This window comes from Sinocyclocheilus grahami, unplaced genomic scaffold (assembly GCF_001515645.1).
Source record: "Sinocyclocheilus grahami isolate Dianchi unplaced genomic scaffold, SAMN03320097.WGS_v1.1 scaffold372.1, whole genome shotgun sequence".
In the NCBI taxonomy this organism is placed as follows: Eukaryota; Metazoa; Chordata; class Actinopteri; order Cypriniformes; family Cyprinidae; genus Sinocyclocheilus; species Sinocyclocheilus grahami.
In genome coordinates, this window is record NW_015505551.1 from 604,678 (window position 1) to 617,036 (window position 12,359).

General features: G+C 36.1%; 1 protein-coding gene across 1 annotated transcript in view; it reads right to left on the bottom strand.

Moving 5' to 3' along the window:
* LOC107549438 (partitioning defective 3 homolog B-like) overlaps nt 1-12,359 on the bottom strand; it is a 186,380-nt gene that overhangs the window by 46,739 nt on the left and 127,282 nt on the right. The window contains exon 17 of the mRNA XM_016230506.1: nt 11,614-11,797. Coding sequence (XP_016085992.1) covers nt 11,614-11,797 — 184 coding nt within the window. The remainder of the gene's footprint in view (nt 1-11,613; nt 11,798-12,359) is intronic.

A 12,359-nucleotide genomic window follows, 5' to 3' on the forward strand; every position in this document is an offset into this window, starting at 1 on the left:
GAAGTTCGTCCGTTTTGTTGGGTAAAGAGCGGAGGTTCGCTAGATGGATGCTCGGCAACGGTGTTCTGAATCCGCGCTGTCTGAGCTTCACGAGCGCGCCGGCTCGCTTCCCCCGTCTGCGCGTCCTGAAGCGCTTGATCAGCGCAGCTGCTCCCCCGACAACAATGTCCAGCAAAACATCCGAATAGTCGAAAACCGGTGAAATATCGGGTGGTGTGTACTTCCGAATGTCCAGCAATTCGTCTCTGGTGAAACTGATTGCAGGGATATAACTAAAGACAGGACAAACTAACAAAAACATAAAAACAACTATGACAAGTACAGAGAGTCTCTCTCTTGCCCCACCCACGCACAATAATATTGGAGAGGCGATCTCACAAGTTGGCGATATGACGATATAAAAAATTACGCCCAACACTACTACACGCATGTAGAATGAGCAGTTGTTTTTGATTTGAATTAGATAATTATGTAATTTCAAGATTTAAAGCAAAAACAGTATGGTCTGACTTTTGATTTAAGAAATTATGCTACATAAGACACCTGCACAAAACAAAAACAGCAGCAAGGCTGAATGAAAATGCAAATGTATTCTCTGACAGCAGGTGGCGCTTATGGAACAGCAAGGATACAGCGTTTCCTTTGTTACCACTGTAAACAAAGCAGCACTGTGATTATGAACAGTAGCCTAATCTAATGTGCATTATACGCAGCTAAGTGGAAAAGAAAATGCCACTGAACCTTTTCTGAAGATGGTAAGTTCCCCTAAGAAATATACATATAACCCACTGCCCCCAATTCAATATTTATATAATTTTCTTCCAATATTCTGTACATCGCAAACAGTGAGCTTGGTCTGCCTGGTATGGTATTTTCTCCTCTCTTTCTCCTCTCTCTCTTTATATACAGTGGGGCAAAAAAGTATTTAGTCAGCCACCAATTGTGCAAGTTCTCCCACTTAAAAAGATGAGAGAGGCCTGTAATTTTCATCATAGGTATACCTCAACTATGAGAGACAAAATGAGAAAAAAAAATCCAGAAAATCACATTGTAGGATTTTTAAAGAATTTATTTGCAAATTATGGTGGAAAATAAGTATTTGGTCAATAACAAAATTTAATCTCAATACTTTGTTATATACCCTTTGGTGGCAATGACAGAGGTCAAACGTTTTCTGTAAGTCTTCACAAGGTTGTCACACACTGTTGCTGGTATTTTGGCCCATTCCTCCATGCAGATCCCCTCTAGAGCAGTAATGTTTTGGGGCTGTCGCGGGCAACACGGATTTTCAACTCCCTCCAAAGATGTTCTATGGGGTTGAGATCTGGAGACTGGCTAGGCCACTCCAGGACCTTGAAATGCTTCTTACGAAGCCACTCCTTCGTTGCCCGGGCGGTGTGTTTGGGATCATTGTCATGCTGAAAGACCCAGCCACATTTCATCTTCAATGCCCCTGCTGATGGAAGGAGGTTTTCACTCAAAATCTCACGATACATGGCCCCATTCATTCTTTCGTTTACACAGATCAGTCGTCCTGGTCCCTTTGCAGAAAAACAGCCCCAAAGCATGATATTTCCACCCCCATGCTTCACAGTAGGTATGGTGTTCTTTGGATGCAACTCAGCATTCTTTCTCCTCCAAACACGACAAGTTGAGTTTTTACCAAAAAGTTATATTTTGGTTTCATCTGACCATATGACATTCTCACAATCCTCTTCTGGATCATCCAAATGCTCTCTAGCAAACTTCAGACAGGCCTGGACATGTACTGGCTTAAGCAGGGGGACACATCTGGCACTGCAGGATTTGAGTCCCTGGCAGCGCAGTGTGTTACTGATGGTAGCCTTTGTTACTTTGGTCCCAGCTCTCTGCAGGTCATTCACTAGGTCCCTTTGGAGGGAGTTGAAAATCCGTGTTGCCCAGCGACAGCCCCAAAACATTACTGCTCTAGAGGAGATCTGCATGGAGGAATGGGCCAAAATACCAGCAACAGTGTGTGAAAACCTTGTGAAGACTTACAGAAAACGTTTGACCTTTGTCATTGCCAACAAAGGGTATATAACAAAGTATTGAGATGAAATTTTGTTATTGACCAAATACTTATTTTCCACCATAATTTGCAAATAAATTCTTTAAAAATCCTACAATGTGATTTTCTGGATTTTTTTTCTCATTTTGTCTCTCATAGATGAGGTATACCTATGATGAAAATTACAGGCCTCTCTCATCTTTTTAAGTGGGAGAACTTGCACAATTGGTGGCTGACTAAATACTTTTTTTCCCCACTGTATATGTATATATATATATATGTATATACTGTATATATTTGGGCTGTAACGATATTCAAACTGAACTGAAAAACCACGATTGTATCGTGGTAATCTCAGTATGTACCGCAGTCCTCCCCTGCCTTATTTCAATGTGGATATACCAGCATGAGAAAAGGCATGTTTATACATGACTTCATTACTTGACATTTAGGTGATTAACAAGGCTAAACAGAGTGCAACTGAGGGTACAAGGAAAAAGTAACAATAAATAAATTACAATGAAAAGAGAGAGAGAGAGGTTTGACAGATTAAATACAGTAACTATAATTAGCCTCAAAAACACAGTAAAATGGGATTATTATGCTAATTCCAAACCAGTGAAAAACTAAATGGTTAAGCAAAGCTATATTTCAAATACTCTTGCATCATTAGCAGTACCAGAATTCAAAATGAACAAAGCTAGTAGATGAACTGAAAATGTAAGTCAGAAAACATTGACTAGACTACTGAACCATGATTACGGTCACAATCTAATTGCAAGTCTTCACAACATCCAGCCAATCTGGCAACACAAAGTTACTGTGGTAAAACTATATACTAAAACTAAATACTACAGTTGTTTTTGTAACTTTCATCACTGAAACCTCCCTTATTATATTATATATATATTAGCAGTTCATCACTACTTGAACATTTGACAGTTTAATATTATACTAAATTTTAATGTTGTCCTCAAATATCGACATGTATAAAAGTGTAGTGTTACTTGCATCAAATGGAGTAACAGTTAAAACATTTTTTTAAGATGTTCAATGAAAAGAGCAGTCTATTCCACTTTATAAACCAAAATCTGACTCTGACTGGATGAATGAATCACATTCTCTTTCTTATTATCATCACCAAAGAGACTCACACAATTGCAGACTAGTACAGAAAACCAATATGTTCAGATACTGCACTTCTGATGAAGTGTAAGTAAGTGATAAGCACATTTTGTGACACGAATGTTGCTTTAAATGTTTTCTGGCTTTAAATGTTTAAAATCATATGCATGTTATGTTTTACACAGTTGACCAAACTGTAAAGTCTTATTACAGTTTTGAGTGGCATTTGTCCAAGCTGCAGATGGCGTCTTCCATAAAGCGTACATCAATCAAAACAGCCGGCGATTTTCTGTAAGAATGACACTTTGACTGTCGGTCTGACAGCACGCATCTGTCACTTCCCACCAGACTGGATCAACATCTCTAATATTCATGTATCTAATATTCAGATAGATGATGTTCATGGACCTCTCACCATATGATATCCATCTGAACAAATTTATTTCCACCCATGGCGAGAAAAAATTATATCTGAAGAAAAACTGTAAGTGATTTCTGATGTATTATTAAGAATATCATACACAACCAAAATACCAAATAAACACAAATCAATTAAATTAAGGGATTTAAACAAACCTCTAACTAGCAGTGTTCAACTCTGGTCACTTATATACTGTGTTATTTGAGCATCCGTGCGATACTGCTATAGTTTTTATAAAGGGTGTGCAGCGGAGCCAATATCTGTATCTGTAACAATCTCAAAATAGGTTTAGAGATGATCAGACTTCAGATTTTCACATGGTATGGTTGTAAAACTTGCTATAATATTTCACCCATGAAAAAAGACCAAAAAGTTGAATCTGCCACCCATGCTGGTCCTCTATATTTGAGCATGTTGAATCTCCATAAGCCGTTTTTTTTTTTAGCACTTGCTAATATTAAAAAGGCGTGAAAGTAAAGGTTAATGCGATTTGACCACTTCCAGGCCAGGCGTGTCTCTGATGGGAAAGAGGCTGTTAACCTTTACCGTCAGAGCAGCATTCCCTGAGCCCAGGCCTGCTGGAGAGAAGTCCATCAATCACACAGCTGTCTCATAACGCTGTTCACAATGAATGCATGCTGGAGATGGAAGATGAGGAACAAGTGTCACGGGATACTGCTTGTGGTTTCCTGACTAAACCTTGACAGACTCAATACAGTGCACACTTAAACCGACACTCTCACTGTCTGTCTAACACACAAATGAACGTGCACATACAGTAATATGAGTGTAATGTCACAAAACATGATTTGTTGATGAAACTACACAACTATATTAGTAGTGCACTTTTATTATTCTCTAATCTAATCTAATATATTTTATTATAATATAATATTACACATGTATATATTCATAGTCAAATGTCTACAATAATGCACCCTTTAAAATATTTAAAACACTCAAATTGCAACTCTATTTATTTTTAGCAAAATGTCTACAATCATGTGTCCATGAAAATAGACAAATCCAATATTGCCATTATGCTATTATAATTAAATTGCAATTATAATTATTATTAGTTTAAATTGACAAAAAATAAGATTTTTTTCAACTAAATGTCTACTATACTACGCTACACGACAATATAATATAATATAATATAATACAATATAATATATGGAACTCAAAAGTACATATTTATAGCTAAATCATCAAGTTGCTAATTTCCATACAATGGAAGTGAATGGTGACCACTGTCAACCAAGATTTTCAGGGCAAAATAATGAATGAATAACTATTTTAAATACAGTCTGTTTGTCACAGAGAGCTACAGTGTAAGTTCAGAAGACTTGGAACACATTGAATAAGTTATATGGACTAATTTTAGGATGCTTTTCTCATGCATTCTTGTCCTTTTTGGAGCTTGAGAGCACCTGGTCCCCATCTTAGAAACCTAAATATAAGCAGAATGTTTGTCATCATTTTACAAAAGTTTTGTTTATATAAAGTGACTTGAGTTTCGGCTTAAAGTGCCATCTTGAGTTGTCAAAACACACATAGGCATATCATTAAATGTTTAAGATTTAATACCTCTCGTAGACAATTTAGCTTAAGCGTTTCGTTACGTTCAAAAGAGACGCGCACCGCTTCGAGACTCGTGAAGTTTGAAAGCACAGATGAACCTACAAATGAACCCTCACAAACAAACATGGAAAGGAGGGCCTGCCACGAGCGATTAAGTATGCAAACGCTCATTAATATTCATAAGTCTCTGTGCCCTCTCTGCTGATATGAATATGTGTTTTTAGTCCACAACGCCTGACTGACAGAACACATCGGCATGAATAAATGAGGAAATCACTGCAGAATGGGGTTCAATTTTAGAAACAGATTTCAGTAATTAGCCTCTCACGGGCTGCACTGAGCGATTGTGTTAACAGCTTCATATGTTCCCACTCAGACGGGAAATAAAACGTGATGTGTCCATCCCGCACCCCACTGAAGCACGTGTGCCACGCTAAATATAAGCTATAATTCAAAACGTCAATAAACAGATATGGAATCCATTATAAACGTCATTGTATGATTATATGTGCACCAAATGTCATAGCCGTGCATTTTGTTTGTGTGTGTGTGTGTGTGTGTGTGTGTGAAAAGCATATTGTGTTTATGTGTGTGCTAAGACAGTTAAAACATTAGCTACCCTTATCTACCCTTATCCCCACACATCATTTGTTGTAAATCGGCTCTTAAAGGTAAAGTTTGTAAGATTTGTTTTTATATCAAAAAGCATATTGTGTTTATGTGTGTGCTAAGACAGTTAAAACATTAGCTACCCTTATCTACTTTCCCCACACATCATTTGTTGTAAATCGGCTCTTAAAGGTAAAGTTTGTAAGATTTGTTTTTATATCAAAATACATTCTCTTAAACCAGTTTATTGTTCATTGACTACAGTAAGTACGCCATTCATGGGTTTATTTAAGTGTAAACATTGAGCCTCCCAGGCACCATCAAAACATTTAGAGCGGTCCGCTCAGAACTGTCAATCATTCCAGCTCAACCAACCGCGATAGTTTGGAGCATGGCTGCTGTAGCAGGCTGAGCCAAAGAGTGTTCAGCCATTGAGAGACCATGGCTGACATGTTACATGGGGGAAAGAAATTCAGATTTGATTACAGAAGAGCAAGCCAAAATTAGAAGAATTGCCAAAATATGCAGAGACAGACAACAAGGTAAAACATAAGTAAAGATTGGCAGTGCCTTTACAAGATGGAGAATTTTCATGGAATATTTGGGCTTCAATTGAAATGCTGAACTTGTTTCTTCTCGACAGGTAAACAAAACTTCAGTTTGTTAGCACTTTACTGTCAAGCCCCCAGATAAAATATTGAGATATCGCAATGCATGAAAGGGCATGACGATTGTAAAAGCGTTTCCAAAGGTTGTTTTATAAATATGCTATGTTTTTGTAATTCCACTAGGTGAAACTAGCAGCTATCCATTTTTCCACCCATGAACGAAAAACGTAAATTTAAGCTGAATTCTCGTTTCTCGTTTTTTGGAAAAAAACAAATAAATGAAAAAGGAGCCGTTTTCTAATTTTTCTATTTTCAATATTAAATCAAAAAACGAATGATCGAATGATACACAGATTTTGGCCCCCTTCAAATTTTCAATTCGATATTCCGGCCCTCAAATGAAGCTAATTGAACAGGCCCGCCTTAGTTACTGCCTTAGCAAATAGTGGAAAATGTAGAATGTTTTTAGGCAAAATCTGACCTCAAGACAGTTAGTTTTACACAAGCAAATACCACTAAAACTTCCTCCAGGAAATGTAGAATCTAATGTATATGTTAAAGTATTACAGCACTTTAGAAATGTAAAGACATTTCTGGGTTCGATTGTCAGTCGCTAATGCTTGTTTTCAGAAGGCGGTAAGTATTAGCTGTTTTATGGGCCGTGTAACTCTAAGTCACTGTAATTGAAGCAACGGTTGAATGTTTCTCAGTGGAGTCATAAAAGACTGTGCATGGCACACGCTATTCAACACGGCTGCCATTACTATACACAATCGCAAACCCAAATGATCTTTGAAAGAACCGAAAGCAAACCAATTGAAATAATTCATAAATGTACGACTTTTGCAAAAAAGCTACAACTTTAATAACTTCAATAACACAAAACTGTAAGAGCACCACAAACTCAACAACATTCAAAACACGTCAAGACGCAGCAGGAGAGGAGCTGACTTTCTTTAAAATCGTCCGGGGATTAAACAGAGCCAAATGCTAAATTTAAGTAAATTAAAAAATCATCTCCATTTCAGATTACTGTCAAAGCCATCTGCTCATTCATAAACAAACACTATGAGCGTGTTTATAGTTATACTAGTATGTGTCTAACTGCTGCTGGCTTAGGAATGCAAGATGAGTGGTGGTGTGTAATCTTGATGTGCAACACGACTCTTGTATGATGCATTCTGGGTAGAGGAAGTGCAGGCGTGCTAATTGGCTTGGTGCCGCATTGGATTTGTTGGTTCAGATTTGGAAAGTTACATGGAATTGAGGTGGACAGATCGGAAAGCAGCAGTCGTACGTGTTTTATATCAGAGCGGAGTGTGGGTTAATATGACACACCATGAGAATGGTGTCAAAATGTGTGTTCAGTGTCAAAATAACCATATGTGAGGGTTTTATTTATCTGATGATTGCTTGCAGAGGAATTAGCATGTTTAAAAGGATGAATTCTGTAGTCCGGGCTTTTATGTGACTTTCAGCTAAAATATGTAGTTAAAAATCACACTAAACACATCCAATATCATAAAAAGATAGCAACTTTTTTTCCCTTTTTTTTAATTTTTTTTTTTAAGTACACAAGTATAGGTATATTTTTAAGTACATGTAATGTAAAATTTACCAAAAAAATGAATATATAATAAAATATAAAATTTACTATTCTATGTTATATAAAAGATGTAATGTAGGGCTGATATATATTATATGTGGTTTATGAGGACACAAATTTGTATAATAACATGGGTATGACAGGTATTACAACGAGAAGGTGATTTATGAGGACATTTTGAGTGTCCCCATAATTCAAAAGGCTTATAAATAATTCAGAATGAGTTTTTTTGGAATCATCTCCATTTCAGATTACTGTCAAAGCCATCTGCTCATTCATAAACAAACACTATGAGCGTGTTTATAGTTATACTAGTATGTGTCTAACTGCTGCTGGCTTAGGAATGCAAGATGAGTGGTGGTGTGTAATCTTGATGTGCAACACGACTCTTCTATGATGCATTCTGGGTAGAGGAAGTACAGGCGTGCTAATTGGCTTGGTGCCGCATTGGATTTGTTGGTTCAGATTTGGAAAGTTACATGGAATTGAGGTGGACAGATCGGAAAGCAGCAGTCGTGCGTGTTTTATATCAGAGCGGAGTGTGGGTTAATATGACACACCATGAGAATGGTGTCAAAATGTGTGTTCAGTGTCAAAATAACCATATGTGAGGGTTTTATTTATCTGATGATTGCTTGCAGAGGAATTAGCATGTTTAAAAGGATGAATTCTGTAGTCCGGGCTTTTATGTGACTTTCAGCTAAAATATGTAGTTAAAAATCACACTAAACACATCCAATATCATAAAAAGATAGCAACTTTTTTTCCCTTTTTTTTAATTTTTTTTTTTAAGTACACAAGTATAGGTATATTTTTAAGTACATGTAATGTAAAATTTACCAAAAAAATGAATATATAATAAAATTTACTATTCTATGTAATATAACAGATGTAATGTAGGGCTGATATATATTATTTTATTTATAATATGTGTGCATGTTTATGTGGTTTATGAGGACACAAATTTGTATAATAACATGGGTATGACAGGTATTACAACGAGAAGGTGATTTATGAGGACATTTTGAGTGTCCCCATAATTCAAAAGGCTTATAAATAATTCAGAATGAGTTTTTTTGAAAATCTAAAAATGCAGAAAGTTTCCTGTGAGGGGTAGGTTTAGGGGTAGGGTTGTGTAGGGCAATAGAAAATACGGTTTGTACTGTATAAAAACCATTACACCTATGGAGAGTCCCCATAAACCATAAAAACAAACCTGTGTGTGTGTGTGTGTGTGTGTGTGTATATACACAAACTTATATATTTTATATATTATATATATATATATATATATATATATATATATATATATTAGAAATAAATATTTTTAATACATTTATAATGCAATTTAGTATATTTCAAATGACAAAATATAAAAAAGTGTTTATAAAAGTAAAAATATTTTAATAAAATTAATGCAGAAACAAAAAAATGTTTGAAAAATCTTGTCACTTGTGAAATACTAGTATTGTCAACGTTAATTAATTTTTAAAAATGTAAAGTTAATGAAAATGTCTGGCCTATTTTCCACCTGCTGGGTGAAAAATGTACATCTGATTGTTTAGATTGAAAAGCTCCATTATTACATACTTATCCCTAACAGAAACTCAAATAATACAGACAGCTTTAATCTTTGTTTCACTGACACTTTGCTTATGCAGTGGAATACCTTGAATTGTGAAAACACTGAAAGACAAGTGAATCGAAAGATATCATGGCAGGCAGCCAAAACACGAAGCTCCAAAAATCTGATGCTTTATTGTTGTCATGTTGAAAGCAGCTCACAAATCCATCTGTAACTGCGGCCCATACAAACAGCACATCTGTCTTCAAAACCACACTCTGTCACACGATAAACACAACATTTTCACCCCTAAAAGGGGAGAAATGAAAATCACCAGTTTGTTCTGCTACAAAGCTGAAAAACAAACCATGAATCACTCTCACATGTTTATAATTTGCCTTTTTCTTTTTTTCAGATGATGAAAAGCACCCGTGAAGACTTTACAATTAGATTAAATTGCACCATAACACAATGGCTAATTAAGTCATTTTTCAAATTCAATAAGGAAGCAGATTGGAAAGCAGAGATGGGATACAAGTTGTCTGGCAAAAACCCTCAATGAATACGTCCAAGCTGTTCGGCTGACTGATATTTGGCCGCGAGTTTGAATTTCTGGGAATTTCATCAGAGTTAAAGAGAGAGGAACCGTAAGATCCTTTCACATGACTCGCATCAGGGTTTCAATGCATATCTCAACACAATTGCCGCAGTGCTTTGACCTCAGCGTGAAAAGCATCGCAGTCACAAAAGGATGATTTTACAATGTAGCAAGAAGTGTACACAGTAAATGGTGAAAATAGTATGAAACAAAGGAAAACAGTAGCATATTTAAGTCCTTGACAGCCATCCATTCTTGTACTTGTCTCTCATTTTACACGATCCAGTCAATTACCGGTAGATAAGATCTACACTTTTTCTAGTTTAACATTTTATTTCATCCAGAAATATGTCATTATGGAAGTCAAATGGCTTGCTGATACAATTTCCTGTAGACTTTGCAAGCTAGCAGTGAAGTCTGCTAAAAGTCTAATGCTGATGTTAATATTATCAATGTAAGTCTACAGAAATGTATGGCCGTTTTACATCCACTTGGTGAAAATGCTACATCTGATTGTTTAGATTGTTAGAACATAAGATTTTATATTGAGACTGAATGCATAATACATACAGCCATCAAAAACCTCCATTCTTGTACTTGTAACCAATTTTACACGATCCAACCGCTTATCGACGGATACAATCAACACTTTTTCTTGTTGAACATCCTATTTCAGTCCGAAATACGTCATGATGGAAGTCAAATGGTTTGTGGATACAATTTCTCGTTGACTTTGTAAGCTAGCAGTGACAAAAATGGTGAAATGTTCCCAAGTGAACAAAGATAAAATCCCCCCAAAAACTAATCAAAATGAAGGTTTCCATGCAAATACAAGGTTCTACTGATCAATTGATAGTCAGAGCTGGAAAAACAGGGGTCGGCCTTCACAGAGGAGACATAGGAGGTCTATTTTATAATTCAAAGACACATGCACTGTCATTCAATCATCTTTCATCTCGTATGAAAATAGTTCTCTTGTCCGCCAAGAGAGGAAAAAATTATGCATGAAGCCCAAATATAAAACCATCAAACACAAGCCTGTCGATCTCAATTAAAGGCATGGATATGACAGTATGTCTGTCATCTTATCTGTCTCTGCCTATATTTATAAAATCACACAAAGACAGCATATAGTTAGTTCACTTTTCTTGTCCTCAATTACCATGGTGCTGTAATTATAGGAAGGCCTCCACATGTGCAGCTGCATCAGGGGGCCCTTATGCAGTACCATCAGTCACCCCCTATCTATCAATAGATCAGCACAAAATTAATTCTACATGAATGTTTTCTAACTTCATTCGGACCATAAGGATTAAATATGTTTTCAGTACGTTTCCGTTAAGAGCTACAAAACAGCATCCATTTTTCAATAATTTGCTAATCATTTGGCACAAATCATTGTGAAGATTTCCTTTTATACATGTATGCTTGTGATGTGTGTGAATTTCTAGCTCTTTTTAGACTCATACCTCAACAATCCAAATCCTTTTTTCTTTGCCTTCTTCTCAGGGTCTTCAGGCTCGTCCTTCTTTTTGCTCTTTTTCTCTTTCTTCTTTTTGGTTTTCTTTTTCTTTACCTTCTTGTCCTCATCTACTTCTTGTCGAGAGGAGCTGCTGGCAGGTGTGTCTCTTCCGGAGTCTTCCTCAGAGTCATCTGTTGGTGAAGAACAAAGACATGAGCAAACACCTAATAAGATCTAATCGTGATGAATCAAACAACAATCCATGAGCCAGACTCTTGCTTGTCATTAAATGATAAAGACAATCTTTATGGCATTTTACCTCGAAATCAAATACAGATTGGAATTCATATGCATTGGAGAAAAACTTATAAATAAATCACACACTCAAACATTTTTTTTATAATATTAGAAAATTCAAAATTAAGATTAATCTAATCGCTAGTGGTTCAACGGATCACAAATCTCACGGTTCGTATCACATTACAGTTTTTTGACCCACGGATCGGATCATTTTTCGGATCAGCAAGAAAAGAAAAATATTTCAATTTAACTCGCTTTCTATTTATTACTTAAAGCGAAGTACTTCTTTGATACAACAGCAAATACTACTAGATTAACTAAGAACGTTTAAACATGATTAAAGAGACAAGAGAACAGCCAGTAAAAATAAGATCAAATACACAAATTACAAGCATAGATAAATACAACAGAATATGTTACAAATAAAATAAGGTTGGTAGTATTCAAATACAG